The sequence below is a fragment of the Corvus hawaiiensis genome, chromosome 22 (assembly GCF_020740725.1).
Source record: "Corvus hawaiiensis isolate bCorHaw1 chromosome 22, bCorHaw1.pri.cur, whole genome shotgun sequence".
NCBI lineage: Eukaryota > Metazoa > Chordata > Aves > Passeriformes > Corvidae > Corvus > Corvus hawaiiensis.
This window is the reverse complement of record NC_063234.1, coordinates 612,904-631,595: the sequence shown is the minus strand read 5'-3', so window position 1 is coordinate 631,595 and position 18,692 is coordinate 612,904. Positions and strand designations below refer to the sequence as shown.

The following is an 18,692-nucleotide window of genomic DNA, read 5'->3' as shown; positions in this document are numbered from 1 at the left end:
TTCTTTCATTGCCATGGTTTATTCCTAACAGGCAGCAGCTTGTCTCTTACAGATTTAATTCCTGGGCATTCAGCTGCTCAGACTTCACACTGAGCTCTGTGTGGTTTTGGTGGAAGGATGGGATGGGTCATGGAGAAACAAAACTGATATTCCTGTCACCATTCTCCCTCCAACCGTTGTTCGCAGTTTTAAACCCTGGCATAAACACTTTGCATTGCTGTGTGCTTGCACTTTCCTCGCCCAAATCTCCCTGACTCTTTGCCTCTGCTTCCCATGGGGCAATTAAAAATACCCACAGCAGCATGCAAAGTTGGCTCTATTTTATATCCTCTCCCTGCAATGCTACTGTCAGTCATCTTCAGGACTTCTGAAAATTCACTTGGGCGTCTGAACCTTTTTTTTTTTTTCTCAGACTGTTAAATTTTGTGCTGTGCACACTGATTTTTATATTAATTTTGGCCGTATATGTTTCTACTAAGGCAGCTACTTAGTCACTAGTTTAATACCTGTATAAGGTAAAACATAACTTTCAATGTAAGGTACCTTTTCCGCAGATTAGGCAGTAAGCTTTGGGAGTTCTGTAAAATAAAGGACTGCTGCGGTAACAGCGGTGCTGCATCGCGCTGCGGCTGCGGCTGCGGCTCCCCTCACAGCGGCCCCGGGGCGGGGCCCGACATGGCGGCGGCGCGGGAAGCGCCAAGGGCGGGAAATCGTGAGGGCCGCGATGGCGGCGGGGGCGGCGCTCGGCGGCGAGGAGCAGCAGCTGCTCACACAGGTACCGGGCGGCACACCGGGCTCGGAGGCCGTGAGCGGCCGTCGTCGGCTTTGGTGGTTTGGGGCAGGGCCGGTGTGTCACTGCCTGCCCCTGCTTTGGTCCCTGCAGAGGCTGAAGGCGGCGGTTCACTACACGGTGGGGTGCCTGTGCCAGGAGGTGGAGGAGGACAAGGACGTGCAGTTCAGCAAACAGAGCATAGCGGCCATCGCAGAGATCACCTTCCGGCAGTGCGGTACAGCTGCGTTACCTGGTGCTGCCTGGGTTACCTGGAGTTGCCTTGTGGTACCTGGGTTACCGCAGCGTTTCATGTCTGTTCGGGAGCCATTGCTGGAGACACAGGCCTTCAAAAATAATAGCATCGAACTAGGTGTCACCGCGGAATTCTCTTGCATTATGTATTTTTTAAGTACAAGAAGTACTGGTTCGACTTTTCAGACCTGAAAAAAGCATTTAGATGTATGAGGGAATATTGTGTGGCTACCTGCTTGTGTACGAGTGGTGCCTAATAACCAGCTATGGTCACTTCTCGTAACTGCCTTGATAACTTGTGTATTGTGTATCTCTTCCCACTCAGAGTTAGTATTTTAAAATATATGACATCTTTGTGTTTTCTCTAGAAATCTTTGCAAAAGACCTGGAAATGTTTGCAAGGTAGGCACTAATTGTTACAAAAGCTTTCTTTTTTTTTGTGTTGACTCCTAGACAATCTTTAGAACACATCTTGTAATTCAAGCTTTAAAGGGCTTGGTTGGCTGCTTAAATAGTGGCTGTGAAGTTATGAAATAGAAATTCCTTGTCAGTACTTCCTGGTCTTAGAAGTTCATTTGTATTACAAATGATGTTTAGGTTAACAATTGTATACAATTGTCAAATGCATTGATATACAGTGGTACTGGATGGTTTGGGGCTGACAAGTGTTTACCAGCCTGCCTGGTTGCTTCAAGGGGTTGTAAGGGAGTGTTTTAAGTAGCTAAAACCTAACACCTGCTGACAAGAGTGAACAGAACAGTGGGACTTGAAGTTCTGCTTGCTAAATTTTAACACAGAAGTGTGGAGATTTTGAAATACACATACAAACTTGATAAAACAGTTTTTTGTGTATAGGTAGAAAAGACAGGCAGGTGTGGTTTGCTGGGTCCCTATTAAGTCTCTTTAGCCAGTGAATTCAGTCTCTGAACGAGATGCTCTATGGCCTGTTATGGTCAGTATTGGCAGAAATGTTAAGGGGTGTTTTTTGATTTTTATGCAGGCATGCAAAACGAACCACAGTCAACACAGAAGATGTGAAGCTTTTGGCTAGAAGAAGCAATTCTCTGGTGAGATGCACTGTATTTTCTGTCTCGCCACATTTTTAAACCAGTTAATTCCTAAAAGCATTTGAATGAAAGTTATAGATGGTGAAGCAACTGTTGCATAAGCCATTTCACCGTCTTCCTGAGGTAGATAGGCACAATCCAGTGATTTTAAAGTTTTCATCTTATTTTGCTTCATGCCACTCTGCGTCGCTGTGGTGAGGTGTAACACAGATCTGGTTGCAGTTCGAGCAGCAGTGCTCTCGTTGCACCAGGGCTGCTGAAGTTCCCAGTACAAAAGTGTAATGAACAGACACAGCATCGTGAATCACTTTGCTCTTTCCTGATGTTGTGTTCCTTTGTTGTAGCCTAAGGTCAAGAATAGCTTGAGTCTACCTTGAGGTGCTGAGTCTCCCAACATTAATACAGGGATCATAGAATCACTGTATTCTCTCTTGTGCTGATATATATGATGTTCAGTGGATTCAACTCACTAATCTGTTACGACATGCCTGTATGTGGATCCATGAAAAATGCTTCCAATACTAATTTTACTTTTACGTAAGGAGATTTTTTCCTTCTGTATATGCTTTGAAATACCCAGCGTGAACTTGCCTGAGAAGGCAAAGTAAATGTTTTTTGGAGTCTGTCATGTTTCTTGTAATAAGAACTTGCCATGTCAATTTCTCTTCAGTATTTCTTTTTAATGCTTTATGAATGAATGAAGTTCCTCAGTAGAGGACTGATTAGCTTACTGTTCCCAGCTAAAATATATCACTCAGAAGAGTGAAGAGCTTGCATCAAGTAACATGGAGCAGAAGGAGAAGAAGAAAAAGAAGTCCAGTGCAGCTAAGGGAGGGAGAACTCCTGGGGAACAAGAAGCAGCTGTGACTGAAAATGAAGATTCCAGCATGGCATGATTTATCTTTCAAGTAATGTTTTAGGTCATTTTCTCTTACTATCCTAGAGAAACCAGAATTAGCCTATTCATCTTGCAGGTTAGCTCCAATAATGAATCTTTAGGTTTTTAGGTGAATGTGATTGGATTTTTATTGTTCCAAAAATGGAAAGTCTGTAAGAATTCAGTAAGCTTACAGCCAAAATGCCTTAATTGCTCACAAAAGGTATCTGTCATTAAAATTAAAATCCTTTAAATAAAGAGTTTGGAGCAGACCATTCTCACTGACCCATAACTCAGTATGTGCAATGCCCTCCATTCTGCTACTTTATTTCTCTGGTAACTGACTTTTTCCTTGCTTCCAGTTTTGATATTTTTGCTCAGACATTTTGAATATTTTGTTTTTAATAAACCATATCTCTCGCTCGTTGTCTTGACAATTAAGCATGTTTTGTGCCGTTTCGCCCCTGTGACACTGTTGGGGTACAGTCGCCACTGTCAGTAATTCCCATTTTAGGGTCGCACTGTGGCTTCGGAGCAGCGGCAGACAGGGATCCCCACTGCCCTCTGCTGGGCTGGCAGAGCCTTACCCAGTGCAAATGAATTGTACAAAGAATGAAAATAATTACATTCAAAGGAAGCAGGTTTCTAGGGGTAGCACAGCCATCCATGCTCTTGCAGAAAGACTGGAACATAAAAAGCTTGTAATAAGTAGCTATTTAAAACGCCAGGAAACATTTCTACCTGCCATGGCCCATAATGTTACAATCCAAAAGTATATATGGTAAGAAGCAAAACAGACTGACAAAAAGTTGCCTGCAAGCTTCTCCCCTAAGTCCAGTTACTTCCCATCGGGGTAGCTTCACCTGAAGTTACCGTGAGTAGTTTTGTTTACCGGCTTAAAGTCACTACTAAACTGTTTAGAATATTTATTAGTTGCACTGTCTGTCTAACTCTGTGCCATACTTAAGCTGGAATGTTGCATGCAACAGGTTCACCCAAATGCCTGCTGTAGGAATACTTACCCTGGGCCATTTAAGGCTGTGTTAAATCAGAGGATTTAGCATGCTACTACAAAATACACCTGTACCTACTAAAACTTCATCAGAAGTTTCATCTCACTTGTCAGGTATTTTTCATATACATCTGTTCTCACACAAGAAGAGCACATTGTGCCAGGTGAGAGTTTGGCTGCAGTCACCGTGAGGAACACACGTGTTGCCTAAACACTTTGGATAAGTTAAAGACAGTACTTCTTGTTCAATTTCTTCTTCGTTTTTCCTTAAGGTAATACAGTATTTATCAGCCCATTCTTTAATTACAGCAGTTGGTGGAAATATCAAAACAAGTCCAACAGTAAGATAAAAAGGTTTTATTAATATTAGAAAAAAACCACTTTAACAAATTTAAAAATAAGCCAGTTAATACAAAAGCATCATGATTCTACACTAATGATTAGGAGAATAACACAGCAGGCCAATGCAAGTCTTCTGTCGCACGGCCTTACAAAGCAATTATTTCCACCTTTGCTGTGTTTTACATGATAGTTCTTACAAAGCATCCAAGAGGCAGGAGTTCCTTACAGAAAGAACACTGAAATTGAAGGACTTTGAATTTACTTTAACTGATTAAATCAGTGTGAGAATTCAAGTTCCTAGATCCCAGGCTGGAGCTTAAAGCCAGGCAGCAGCTGGCTAACCCCTCTGCCCTGATCACTAACTGCGCCTCAAAGCGTCTGCCAGAGATCCTCCATCCTTTCTATACTGAAACGCTGGGAGAACAAAGTAACCGAACTGCCTGGGGCTTCAGGAGCTGTATCCACCATTACCAGATGGAAGCTTCTGGCTATCAACCAGGTATTGAAACACTTACATGCTGTGCTTAGCAAATACCATTGTTCTAGTATTCTGCAAAAAGTCAAAATCCCTTTGCTTACACAATTCAAACCACCAGAGGAGTTTAAGCCTCAGGACAATGTCCAGATTTTAGTTGTTCTATAGCCAGACCACAGTATGACCAGCAAACTATGGTTCCCAGGATGTGTCTTTGCTTGTATTGATTCTAATGCAAAAGCAAAAACTAAATTGCAAACAGCAATGCAGTCTTATTTTTTGCGTTTTGAACTGGGCCAGTCCCCCCAGGGAAGTGTTTTCTTGCCCTTCGACGTGCTCCGTAGGGAATGCAGAGTCTGCACTTGTTTAAGGCGCCTGGAGAGCTCCTGATCACAGGCTTCCTGCAGAGCTCCAGCTTTCTGCTTGTCCCATCCCAGAGCTGAGGCCAGGGCTGCTGTGTCTTCCTTCAACACCAGCTGTAGCAAGACAGATTGTTAACAGTCTTTACTGACTCCTGGCTGCTAAGCCTCTGCTCCCATTAACAACAGCAGGAACGAGGCACCAAAGTTTAGTATTGGCACTTCGGAACTGGAGATGTTCCCAGCTTTCATCACCTATCCCGTGGGCTAGTGGATTTCCAATAATTTGTCAAGACTCAGTGCTTGAAGCTCTGTTCAGATGTTCAAAGGAAGAGAAAGCAGTTACTTATTTTCTACAGCAGGGAAAAGCAAGAGTAGCAAGTTCACAGCTTGAAAGAACATTTTCCTAATTGGTTACAATTTAGCTAGACTTTCCAACCTATATTTACAGTTTTTTCCAAAATAAGGAGTTTTTTATTTTGATTTGGGATGTATAAAAGAAACATAGCTAGATGCATAAGCATGCAAAAAACCCCAAAGAACCTTGCTGGTAGGACAGCTATGATTTGTCAGAGACCAAAGCCAAAATTATTTTGTGGCTTTTCAGAGGACAGAGCAGAGTCTGTGGAACAGTGTCAGCTGGCTGCTACAGAGGAGCTCCAAGCCAGGGGTAGTGTTACTGAGGAAGAGAAATTAATTAAATTTGAGACACTTTGAGACAGATCTACTGACATCAGAGCCCCCAGAAGCAAGGACAGCTTCCCCTATAGCCTCTCTTTCAGAGGGAGAGATTTGCCAGAATACTGTTGTGTCATTCTCACCTACCTCTAGATCCTGACTGTCCAAGCAGAGCTCTGGAGCAGGTTTCTCTCTCAGAGCAGCAAGGACCTGGTCGCTGAGTGCTGTTCTGGCTGAAGTATCTGTGCTGCTGGTACCTGTGTCAACCACATCCATCTCCTTCCTTGGTGCAGCCTCAGGTTCTGAAAGGGAGCAGAATCAGTACAGCCCCTGACAAAAACACAGGACAGGAAAAGTGGCCTGGACTGCTTTGATGGTTGTGAGATTAGTAACATATACATCTAATCTAGGTGCATCCTGGAACTTAAGAAATCCGTAATATTAAGGAGGACTACGGGATCTAAGCTTTTCTCCCAGTATTCTGCTTCCAGGCTTTGTGAGAAATATGACACAGCAGTGAGAGGGCTCTCTGGTCAGATAATTCTTACACTATACACACTACACCTGCTCTTGCATCAACTTAACATTTAACAGCAGCTGACCAAATTACTCACTCTGCCTTATTTACTCCACTCAACTAGGAGTTGAAAACCCCCTTCTCTAGCATCCCAATGCTCCCTACCTGCAACTTTGCTTAAGATACTGTCTTCAGTTTTCAAGGCCTCTAAGTAGAGTTCCAGGAGCTGCCTTGACTGACGCTCTTCTTCTCGTCTGTCCAGCACCTGCTGCAGGGTGTCCTGCAGCACTTGGATTTTGGTTTCACTTTGGGTAAGTTCTTCTGCCAGGTCTGAGCGTGGCACATCAATAAGCACCTTAAAACATTGAGAGTGCTCCTGAGTAACTCATTTCGTGGCACTTACTGCAGTACAAACAGAATGTACACACCCTCCCAACACCAAGCACGTTCCACAAGGTTTCTTGTCATAGCAAGTCAGCCAAGTTCTGAGAGGCTGTAGTGGTACTCCACCAGGCAGCATTTTTTACTAAAAGCCAAAAGGCATCCAAGAAGGTGTGGAATCATGCGCAATTTTAATGGAAATCTTGAAAACTAATGACAAAGTACTACTTCTTCACAGTGCAAGGGAATATTCAAAGGAAAGGCAATGGCCTGGCACCTGGGAAGCTGCACGTTAGGGAGGACAAGAAGGGGCAGTTATTGCCATGCCTCACCACAGACAAGGTGTTGAGCAGTCAATCAGCTCTGGAAAGTGACAGCAGTTCCTCAAACCCCTCTGGAGCAGACAGACCTGGCCTGCTGCCCAGCCTCCCCTCTGGACATGTTACACAGGCGTCTGGTTTTAAGGAATGAGCCAACCTTGGTTGCCATTTGGCCAAATCTTGAGTTTTTGCCCTCCCACTGCCAGAAGTGGAACAACACACTGTGAGGGATAGTCAGGGATTAAGAGCATCCTCAGACACTCGAATGTTTCCCTTCAAGGAGAAATTTGACTCTGGCACCAAAAGCAGCAGCTGAATTAAGCCTGAGCTCTTGTTTATTGATTCTGTTCTCTACTGAGATAAACAGATGATGGGCAGATGCAAGGACTGGGATTGGGGGTTTCCCCACTGTACCTGGAGGTCTTCTTCAGACATCAGGATGATATTGGACAGGTCATCCTTCAGCTGCCTGGCCAGTTGCTTCCACTTCTCCACAGCACTGTCCACTTCATCTACAGACTCCGAGAGCCAAGATGTTCCACTGTCTGACACAAGAGTCACCAGTTTCATGGGTCATTCCTGGTCACCTGAGACTGCCTAATGTCACTAGGTGTATTCCAAACACACCTCCCCTTGCATGCTTCCTCACTCACAGCATACCTAAGATTTTGCTGGACCATTTCTCATCCTTGGCCAGTGCCACAAACTTGGTGTTAGACGGCAAACACAAGAAGTAATCTTCATCATCCACAATGGTCCCATCTTCTGCCAGTACCAAGGTGATGGGTTCCCGGGCCTTGTCAATAGCCAGAACACCACAAGCTGCAGAACAGAAAAAATATTTAATTATACAATAGAAGTGACATAGCACTGCCCTTTTATTACCCGCAGCACAAAGGATAGGCAACTCTCAGTGACTGAGGCTGGAGACCAGGACCTGTCTCCTCACAGTGCTGCACGTTAGCTCTTTTTTAGCACGTGCACACAGGTTTCCCCTCCAGAAATTAAAATTGGAATCATCAAGGTTGGAGGAGACCGTTCAGATCATCCAATCCAACTATCAACCCAGCACTGCCACCGTAACCCCTAAACCACATCACCCAGCACCAGATCCAGATGCCTCTTAAGACACCTCCAAGGACAGTGACTCCCATCACCTCTCCAGGCAACCTATTCCAATTTTTTCTAATACCTAATCTGAATCTCCCCTGTCTCATCTTAAGGCCGTTTCATCTGGTCCTCTCACTGCAGGCAGGGCAGAAGAGATCAGCTGTTTCTCCGTGCAAACCTTGGCACAAGCATCGGAGAGGGCGCATAGCAGTGAAAGCAGTTCCCGATGCTTATTTCCACCTCCCTTCGATTCCCCTATCAGAAAGCGGCACCGGAGTCCCGCTCTCCCGTTGTGTGTTCCGCTGCCCCGGCGCAGCCCCGCCGCCTGCCACCAGCCGCGGGCGGGCACGCTGGCGCTCAGGCCGGGACCCACAGCGGGGCTCGGGCCGGGACCCACAGCGGGGCTCACAGCGGGGCTCAGGCCGGGCTCAGGCCGGGCTCAGAGCGGGGCTCACAGCGGGGTTCAGGCCGGGCTCACAGCGGGGCTCACAGCGGGGTTCAGGCCGGGCTCACAGCGGGGCTCAGGCCGGGGCTCAGGCCGGGACCCACAGCGGGGCTCAGGCCGGGACCCACAGCGGGGCTCAGGCCGGGCTCAGGCCGGGCTCACAGCGGGGCTCACAGAGGGGTTCAGGCCGGGCTCACAGCGGGGCTCACCGCGGGGCTCAGGCCGGGGCTCAGGCCGGGCTCACCGCGGGGCTCAGGCCGGGGCTCACCGCGGGGCTCAGGCCGGGGCTCACCGCGGGGCTCAGGCCGGGGCTCACCGCGGGGCTCACAGAGGGGTTCAGGCCGGGCTCACAGCGGGGCTCACAGCGGGGCTCACCGCGGGGCTCAAGCCGGGCTCACAGCGGGGCTCACCGCGGGGCTCAAGCCGGGGCTCACCGCGGGGCTCAGGCCGGGCTCACCGCGGGGCTCAGGCCGGGCTCACCGCGGGGCTCACAGAGGGGTTCAGGCCGGGCTCACAGCGGGGCTCACAGCGGGGCTCACCGCGGGGCTCAAGCCGGGGCTCACCGCGGGGCTCAGGCCGGGCTCACCGCGGGGCTCAGGCCGGGGCTCACCGCGGGGCTCAGGCCGGGGCTCACCGCGGGGCTCAGGCCGGGGCTCAGGCCGGGCTCACCGCGGGGCTCAGGCCGGGGCTCAGGCCGGGGCTCAGGCCGGGCTCACCGCGGGGCTCAGGCCGGGGCTCACAGCGGGGCTCACCGCGGGGCTCAGGCCGGGCTCACCGCGGGGCTCAGGCCGGGCTCACAGCGGGGCCGCCGCTCACCTTTGTCGCGCAGCTCCCGCAGGCAGGACGCGGCCACGCCGTGCTGCTCCGGCCCGTCGCGCCGCCGCACCACGCAACGCTTCAGCCGCGCCGCCATCATCTGACGCTCGGCAATGCCTCAAAAGGCTTTTCCAGGCGGGGAAGGCGCTGCTGCCGCGGGAGGCGGCCGCGGCCCGAGCGTCCCGGCCCGGCTGAGGCCGAGCACTCACGGCACCAGTGGTTCCCCCGCGGGACTCATCGCTGCGCCGGCGTTCGACTCGCTGCGCCTGCGGCGCGGAGCGGCGGCGGGGGCGTTCCATCGGGCTGTCGGGGATGGATTAGGCGCGCCTGGGAAGATGGCGGCCGCGGAGGGAGCGGAGCAGCCGGGGCAGGTGAGGGGGGCCGGGCCGGGCCGGGCCGGGGCCGGGCCGGGGGGCCCGGGGGGCTCCGGCACCCACCCCCTGTGCACCGCGGGGTCGGTGCTGCACCTGGGCTCCGTGCCCTGTGCGAGCAGGGGCTGTGCGGGGCTGGCTGAAGGGTGTGCAGGCCGGGCCCAGGGCACAGGCGTGTTGGCATTGAGGGTTTGTGTATGAAACTCATCAAGCACTTGAATAGGAGAAGGATAAATACAAACACGGCCAGAGAGAAAGGAGACAATGTGCAGCTGGGTTATAAAACTCGGTGGAGCCCTGCGCAGGGTAGGAGTTGGACTCGATGATCCTTGTGGGTTCCTTCCAACTCAGAATGTTCTGTGATTCTATGACTAGTTAGGCAAAAATATTGTCTCTGCCTTGCAACTGCGAGGGACGGAGGGAGATCCTTGAGCCAAGAACATAAAAGGGCAAAGGTGAATGGGGAGAGCAGAAGATAAATATAAGTTCACTGGTTTGAGTGCTGAGAAAACACTAAAAGCTTAAGATATTTTTAAACTGGGACGTGAAATGAATGGGACAGTCAGAGGAAAAAAAAGAAGCGTGATCTAGTTGTATATGGTACATACTCTTTATTTTCTTGAGGGCCTCGTCCGACGTGGATTCTATGATTCTGTAGTGTAGGTGTGATGTAGGTGTAATAGAGTGTAGGTTTCCTCTCACTCACACTGTCCTGTTCATATTCTAGAGTCACTTGTATTGCACTGCAAGCTCAACCCACCTCAAATTCAGTGACCTCCTGGAGCTCTCTTATCTCACCACTATCCCAGACAGGTTCCTGAGTGTGTGGTGCCAATGGAATTTGGTAAAGTCCTTTCAGTGCTCTCAGGGTCCCACTGCAGCAGCAGGAGGGGAAAGATCTGGCTGTGTGAGCCAGAAGAGAAGAAAACAGAGCAGTCTGCCACCGACGCATTGTTATGTGCAATCACTGAAATCTGTCCAGATTTGGCTAAATCACCATGAGCCTCTCTGTTGATCCCTTTGTTTTGGACTGAGGAGGCTGAGAATGTAGGGAAGGCTATTGAACTAAACTGAAATAGAAATAAATTACATAAAATCGGTACTCTTGGCTAACCAGCACAGATCTGGGTTGTGAAAGGCTGAGTTACCAAACTCACAGGAGGCAGGGTGGCTTTGCATCACCCAGGTGTTTTTGTCAGCCCCAGTCTGAGCTGCAGGCGTTGCAGTCCATCCCTCACACTTCAAGTGAATGCTTCCAGAATGAGGAAACCTGAAACAATCTGTGACTGATCCATAAGGCACCTGGGCAGTCTACTGGGCTGGCAGTTTCTGAGAAAGAAATCTGGCTAATTGGCAAATGTGGTTGCCTAAGAAGCATTCAGGTTCCCCACCCCCTTCCCCCATTTATTTAGTGTTGCTTTACCTCACAATAAGGTTCGATGTTTGGAAATGGAAAAGTCTTGCTTTCTAACAGGCCTCGTAAATGTAGCCAGAGAAGCCTCTGGGTTTTAAAGGTAAAGATGAAGAATCAGATTCTGTCCCATTGCACGTAGCAATGCTGGATCCTCAGGCAAGAACGAGTTACTTTTGCACCCCTTTTGGCATTGCCTGGGAAAAGGGGATGTGATTGAAGGATATACAGTACAGTGGGTGACTTTTCAAGGGGACAGTTTTGGAATTAAACAAACCAATGAAAATACCTTTACAAGTCTCACAGAATGTAAACACCACTCCTCTTACACAAGTGTTGCAGTTTTGACACTAATATCAATGCTTGTAGAAAGTTGACCCCATTGCACTCTAAATGTTTAGAGAATTTAATAAAATATTTGCTTTCTGCCATTGGTGATGTTTGTTTATTTATTGCCAAGCTTTCAACATGAGGCTGTGAGTAGTGGCACTGCCTCGCTTAACATGTTTATGTTTGGGCCCCATCATGTTTTCTAGTACAAATCAAGTTAATTTAGATGCTGAAAAGGGAGTGTCAGATGTCTTATGGCTTATTATCTGTTTTTCTTAGTTTAATTTTCTCATTCTCATGAATTAATATATTGCCTCAAGCAGTGTGGGGAGAGGGGAGTATTGCAGCTCAAATGAAATTGTTTATGTAGATAGAATTATGTTCTAAAGGCAATAAATATTTCTACCAGAGATTTTAAAATACTTTGTTTTGTTTAGAAATCATGTTCCTTGGGCCTTTAGCAATGTCTTTACTAAAAATAAGCAAGAGAAAAGACCCTGTCTCTCTGTTACTGTTTTTTTTTATAGTAACAGAAAGAGAAGGGCAAGGTGATGGTGTAGCTTCTGAACAGAATAACCAGTTTCAGATTTATCTTGTCTATCAGTGTTTCTTTAATGCTAAGTACTTTGGCAGTATGTTTGGTGACTCTTCTTGGTGGAGCCTGGCAGTAAACCAGTCCTCTGGAGTTCCAGTTAACCATAAATCCCAGTAGTGTGAGAAAAATGGAAATTCTTTGACCTTAATTGGCAGTAGTATTGTTGAATCTACCACCTAGCTGTGTGTTTTCTTTGCAAGTAATTAAAGCAAATTTCTAAGATGTTGAAAGATGCCTGGTTTGCTGCTCCAGAGACTTAATTCCCTAGTTGCATTGTTAGTCAATATATTGGTAAGTTTTCCTCCCCACTTGCCTGTAGCTCTTGGCTGATAAGCCTCTGTATTCTGTGCCTTAAAGGATGGATTTCATGTTGAAGGTGAATGGTCTCTGGATGGTGATGGTCGTAATTTTCATTAAACACAGACATGTCCCAGAGGGTGACAGTCCCCTGCCTTACAAGACTAGTTCCTTTGCCTTGTAGTTGGAAATCTGTCTGGAAGGGAACTACAGATCTCATTTAAAATGGTGGCAGCTTTGGACAATGTACTCAAAGTACATAAATGAACCAACTCATCATTTAGGTGCCATCAGGGCTACGAGCACATGGCAGAATTGGCGAGCATTTGTCTTCAGGATCAAGACTCTTCCTGTCAATATAATTATGACATGTTTTCTCACTGTAACCCAAGCTTCATTTCAAATTCTTCTTGGAGCAGTTTCCCAGGTTGGCCAAATATTGTGTGGAGTGACCGTCCATAAATACCAGTGCAGCTCTTTAGGGCGAACGTAGGAGCTCTAGTACTTAGAATGCTCTGGGAATTTCCTAACGATATGAATTCAGTGGTGGGCCCTTCCGTCCTTCCTCCCACACAGAGGCTATGGCAAGTGATCCCGGAGAATCCCTGCCCACCTGTGAGGTCTGGCTGGGCCCTGGTGATGATCCTTGTCTGGAAGCAGATGAGTTGCAGTATATTTGAGTTTCTGGCACCCTCTTGTGGTAAATACTTATTTTATCGATACTGGTTTTGTGTATTTTGCAAATGGGAAAAATAAATCTTGAGATACTTTGAAGGTGAGGTATATTGCATAAAAATGAGGAATAGATTTGTAGGACAAAAGGTCACTTAAGAACCTTGGTGCTATCACTGAACAGTTGTATTTTTCCCTGTACTCAGTGAATGGGGCCCCTTTACACTAAATGATCCTCAAAACTTGTCTTCATTCCTAGTGAAACTGCATTTTTTCACCATTGAGGTCACCAGTATGTGTTACCTCTCCTACAATAAAACACCTCAGGTGAAAACAGTGTGGTTTAGACCATATTAACATCAGGTGGACCCTGTTTGAAAGAAAATCGTTGACCAAGATAAGTTTGTTTTATGGTAAAACTTAGGCATCTCTACCTAGGGGGAGAGGTGGTCCGTTCTAGTTACATGGAGATCAAACTGCTTTCTTGGGCAGCGAGGAAAAGCGCAGAGAATAATTCTGTAATGTGAAGGACTATGGGGAAATGTTGGGTCTGTTCTTGAGCAGTGAGTGAGTATGAGCAAAATTGCAGGTGAGCCTGGAGCGTGAGAGCTCTGGAATTTTGAAGTCTAGTCTAATCTTTGGCTGACTGTCCCACTTCAGTCAAACAGTTTCTTCTTCCTCCTGTTCACCACTCATTCCTAGTGTGCAAGGTGAAGTGTTCAGCATCTGCCCTAAAACTTCACCTCTTAATTATGTGTGGGAAACAAGAATGGTCCTGGTACTGCTGAGAGTTTGTGAGGTTTAGGTAAAATCATGGTTGTTTTGAAATCAGTGGAAGAATGGTTCAGAAAACAAAGGGTGCATTACTGGATCATGGAAATGGGAGAAGTATTTCAAAATTTGTGTTAGGGTGGCCACTACTCTTGTGCCATCTCACAGGATTCTTGCTGGCTCTCACTGCTGACTCCCTAAAATCAGTTCTGCAGATTCTGTTAATTCCCTTGTTTTAAATGGGGAATTAATACTTCTTCTGTGGTTCTGACCTTTTTGTCTTCAGTCCTCCACAGAACTGCTGCTGATAGCACAGACAAATGTGCCTAAATCCTGCTCACAGGAGCCTTCCAGATAAGTGTTTCTAGGGGTGTCCATCGGGTGGCAATGTGACCTCACTCTTTTTCTGCTTCACAGGCTGGCTCCTGCCCTGCAACTGAGAACGCCGCATCTCGGGAGCCGCTGGTAAGTTCCTCAAGAAGCAGCATTGAATTTCTTGTTGATAACACGAGTTGTTCTCTTTGCCACATCATTTTTCAGCCTTTGTTTAGCTTTTTTGAGGAGCTGGTGCTTTGTGGAAAAGGTGTAAACTGCTGCAGGTTGCCATGCTGTTCACATCTCTGAATTCTGATCTGTAGCCACAACCTCCTGTGAGCCTGGGCCACTGCCTGTCCTGAGCGTGTGCTCTTGTTCAGAGCCTCTTTAGGAAAGGGTCTGAAGAAAGCCCTGTGCAGCAGATTCGTAGATTATAAAAACCCCTCTGCTGCTCAGAGACCTCATTCAAGCTGTCTTTATATTCAGAGGCACTCAGAGTGAGCTTAGAAATGTTTGTCAGCTGGCAGTGTGTGTAATCCAGTGTTTTTACTCTAGAAGTGTTTTGGAAAGGGCCCTGGGATTTTTTGTGTATGAGGATAACTGAGAGAACCCTGTTTTGTTTGCTCTTTTATGGTGATGCAGAGTGGGAAGTGAGCCACTACTCCTGGAGCTGCAGTATATGGTTTTTTACAACCTTGGTTTTTTTTTTTTTCCTTCCTTCCTCTTCAGCCATCTATAAGTCAGCCAAAACCTTGACAAAATTCTTAGCCAATGTTTTCATCCTAAATAAATAAATCTCTGAGTTTCTTCTGTAGCTTTCATTTGTTGATCATAGTGAATACAAGCTGTTTGCAGGGAGAAGACTCAAGTACTTGTGGCACTGGCCATTTCAAAGTACTTTTATCAAGTAACTCTGACCTAGAGAGCCCAGGAGATGATTTTTAAAAGAGAGAGATGTGAGTAAAGACTGTGAACTGAGAAAAGTCAGTAAAATGCATCTCATGAAAGGGCTGTTTGTGAAGTCTGTTGCAGTGACAGTCTCTCTTTCTCGTACCGCTGTGCCATCCCTTAATTGCATGGATATCTGTACGTGAGATTACCTGAAATTGTTATCGTCACCATGTGCTTTGTGGTGGATTTGGTGGTTTGTTTTTGGAGGGGTTGGTTGTCTCTCCCTTAGGGAGGTTAGGGCAGGCAGATCATCAGAGCCTGTGCTGGGCCACAGCATGTTCTTTCTCAAGGCAGATTCTAACATTACCTTAGATATAATTAATTTCTTTCTGTATATGTGACTGCAGAATCGCTTAGAGAAAGCGCATAGCAGTTGTGTATGTTTCTGTTTGGGTGGATATTTTTACTACATAAAATTATTTATACACTTAAAGAACTCCAACATAAACTTTACTCTCACGATGGTGAGTCTACCATGTGAGCTAATTAGAGCCCTCTGAAAGGTGGAGGTTTCCTTCTTATTTTTTCATTAACTTTTTAAAAATAATAAACTCTTACAGTCTTTGTCACATTTGTTTAGGAGTCATTATTGCTTCCATCTGCTCCTCTGTAGACGCCTTATTAAATGAGCAATTCAGGTCTGTGAGCCAGATGACCTGACTTCCACCATCCTGCTGCGGCTTCCCTGTGGCCAGGATCGTGCACGCTGCCTTCCACACATGCAGGAGATCCTGGCCCATAAACCAGACTCGTAGGCACATGGTGCCGTGTCATAAAAGTGTTTACGGAAACACCAGAGCGAACTGTGGCACGAATCCAACACATGGCTCTGTGGGGGAGCTGTGTGCTCCAGGGTATCATCCTGGACTTCACATTTGGTGGTAAGCAGTTGAAGAGTCCAGAGGAGGGAGGAAAGTCTCATGACCAAATTCTGCTCCTCTGCACCCCCTCACCCTTTTTGACTGTATTGGCGAGTGGAAGGACTCGGTGCTTCACAAGACAGACCTGTTTGGAACATACCAGCACACAAGAATGGGAAAGCAGTAGAGTTAAAACACCTTCCGTTGTATCAGCAGAAGCTGTTACAGACTCAGGCTGGTTTTGTATTGGATTTGTGATTCTAATGGATACTATCCTTCTAGGAGCTAAGTACGGCACCTTGCCCTGGGCACAGGGGCACTGTCTTCTGCCTACCCTGTACCCTGCCTACAGCCTGCTGCTTTCAGCAGGAATCCAGGAGAAGCCAGGATTCCAGTTGTTTGCACAAGGACTTCAGCATGCTGCAAGATCCTGTAGCAGACCCAGTCTGACACGTCATATTGTGTCCTGCATTTGGGTCTTCCAGGATACCTTGCAAAGGTTTATGGCCTTACTGAAGCCTTCAGAATGCAGCCCTACAAACTCATGTTACAATCCAAACTACTCTTTCTCCCACCCACTTTTGATGTTTTGAGCCACCAAACTGGAGATAACGGACTCCACGTCCATGCCATTAATCCCTTGAGTTGTCCAGTGTCCTTACAATAAACTGTCCCAGCTGAAAAATACTCCCTAATAGGAGGTCAGTGTGTTAGAGCAGTGACAGTGGCGGTGAGTGGGAGGGGGCTGGGGACAGCTGTAATTCCTGCAGCAGAGCAGGACACTCATTTCCCTGGCTGTCGGTCTTGGCCCATTAAAATTTGCCGTGTAGCTCCATAGTGGGAAGTGTAACCTTGTGTTCACAGAGTGTCAGCATCTCGCTCTGCTGCTGTTTACAGCCACGTTTGTCATCGTCAGCGCAGGATCAGCTTCTCCTTGAGTCTGGCTTATCAGTGAACACTGCTGCATCCCCTGCTGCTTGGAGCAGCCACCTCTGATAAGCCCCTGAACACTTGCGGAATTGGAATAGGTTTGTCTTTTTGCAGCCACTCAAAGCAAAGTCCTGGTTTGTGCAAAGGGTGTAACTACATAGGGCAAACTCTCTTTCAGTGAGGCTAAACCTTTGGAAAATCCCCTTTACATCAGGAATCTGTGTTTTCTTGGTCTAATATCTCTCCAGAATGTATTTAAATCATCTGTTTAGCTTGTTCTGTTTCTCGCTAGCAGAGTCTTGTAGCTTTTTAACCATCCTGTGCTGCTTTTGGGGTGTTTTCAAAAGCTTGAAATATTTGTATATTTTTGCTGTTGGCCTTTGCTTTCTGCCCAGTCTGCTGCAGCCTGAATTACAGCTCTGAAGGTTGTGCCTGTAAGAGCCTCCGACAGGAACCCGGGCTGTAGGGAGAGCCTAAGGAAGGAGAGTTGTCAGTGAGGCCTTTGGACATGTTGCTTGTTTGTTTGCGGTCTTTTTTCTGTCACAAAACATACTCATTCCCTAGCTGGCGCTAGGTATCTGGAAGAAGTACTCATTGTAAATATGAAAGTACTGGTTGTAAATGTAAAACACTCTGTTGGTTGCTCACTAAATTACAAAATCCCTGGATCAGGATTCCTTTGCAGATTATTTAATTTTTCTTCTTTTATTTTTAGCATGTTCTGTTTCTTTCTGTTTCTTGCTGCAGATAGGAGCAGTTAACACTGAAATATGGACATTTTATTCCTTTTTTTACAGGCTGTTGAAAGGTACAAGTTAACAAGAATTACTGCTGCCTCTATAGCAATTAGTGTAGAGTTTGTTGGAATGTGCTGGAGCCCTCGTGGCTTTTCCCCACCCTTTGTTAAATTGATTTTCAAATATTTAAGGGTCAGGGTAATGCCCAGAACACTTTTAACTTCCCTTTTTGTGCAAACATCACAGAGTACACGGCAGTGAGTGACAGACAGTAGAATTATTAAATCCTTTGTGTTTTGTTGTCTCATTTTACACCTTATCTGTTCTGTTAAGCTTCCTCTCAAGTAGCGTGCAAGTACAGAAAATTTCTTTTAGGTTTTTGAGAAAGGAGCTTTGCAATTGAGATTTTACTTTTAGCTCTAACTGGTGTAATTAGAAGTTGATGGAGACTGATCCTAACAAATACTGTTGTCTTTACAACAAAACCATGTCTTTGAACAAAACCGTGAGTGGGAATGAGGAAAGGCTACAGATTTGTGTCTGTCACAAGATTTGAGAGAGCTTGTTGGGGTTCATGTTAGTTAAGAGTACTCAGAGTCTACTTTTTTATAAACAAACCACTGGGCAAATTGAAATTGAGAATCCATGTCCCTCTTCTTATGAAGGAGTAGATAGATGCTCTTTCTGCCCTGTCAAACCCTACAGAAAATGAGATACATGAGAATTTTTTTAAGTTCTTCTTTTCCTGAAATCGCTGTTTGAAATTAATTCAAGAATGGTATTTTCACTGAAAAACTCACACTTTGTTTTTCTGGAACACATTTTTTAGCAAGGGATATCTTGTAATATCCTCATCCTTTCTTTTACATTTCAAAGGTCTTAGTCTAGAGTTGTAGAAAATTATGGTGGTTTTTGTTTGGTTGGTTTTTTTTTTTTGTTTGTTTGTTTGTTTTTTTTTTAATAAGAACTTTTTTCCCCAGAAATGATATGAGGGACTGGAGTATGCTGGAGGGACACTCCCCATCACAC

General features: G+C 46.4%; 3 protein-coding genes across 4 annotated transcripts in view; 2 read left to right on the top strand and 1 right to left on the bottom strand.

Annotated features, from left to right (window-relative positions):
- The first annotated feature begins 665 nt into the window (after positions 1-665).
- Positions 666-3,409, top strand: CENPS (centromere protein S). The gene is made up of 5 exons (XM_048326077.1): positions 666-775; positions 884-1,007; positions 1,393-1,426; positions 2,025-2,091; positions 2,832-3,409. The coding sequence occupies exons 1-5, from the start codon at positions 725-727 to the stop codon at positions 2,985-2,987; spliced, it is 432 nt and encodes a 143-aa protein (XP_048182034.1). The 5' UTR covers positions 666-724; the 3' UTR covers positions 2,988-3,409.
- Positions 3,410-4,322: 913 nt separating this feature from the next.
- On the bottom strand, positions 4,323-9,542 carry DFFA (DNA fragmentation factor subunit alpha). Of its 2 annotated transcripts, none has more exons than XM_048326075.1 (6): positions 9,424-9,542; positions 7,713-7,874; positions 7,467-7,597; positions 6,517-6,706; positions 5,982-6,136; positions 4,323-5,273 (listed from the first exon to the last, which is right to left on the bottom strand). In XM_048326075.1, the coding sequence occupies exons 1-6, from the start codon at positions 9,521-9,523 to the stop codon at positions 5,070-5,072; spliced, it is 942 nt and encodes a 313-aa protein (XP_048182032.1). In that variant the 5' UTR covers positions 9,524-9,542; the 3' UTR covers positions 4,323-5,069. The 2 variants fall into 2 exon arrangements, with proteins under 2 accessions (XP_048182032.1, XP_048182033.1); XM_048326076.1 differs by having other exon boundaries at positions 5,181-5,467.
- Positions 9,506-18,692, top strand: part of PEX14 (peroxisomal biogenesis factor 14) — a 71,128-nt gene continuing 61,941 nt past the window's right edge. The window contains exons 1-2 of the mRNA XM_048326073.1: positions 9,506-9,794; positions 14,288-14,335. Of these exons, the coding sequence (XP_048182030.1) occupies positions 9,537-9,794; positions 14,288-14,335 (306 nt within the window). The 5' untranslated portion in view covers positions 9,506-9,536. The remainder of the gene's footprint in view (positions 9,795-14,287; positions 14,336-18,692) is intronic.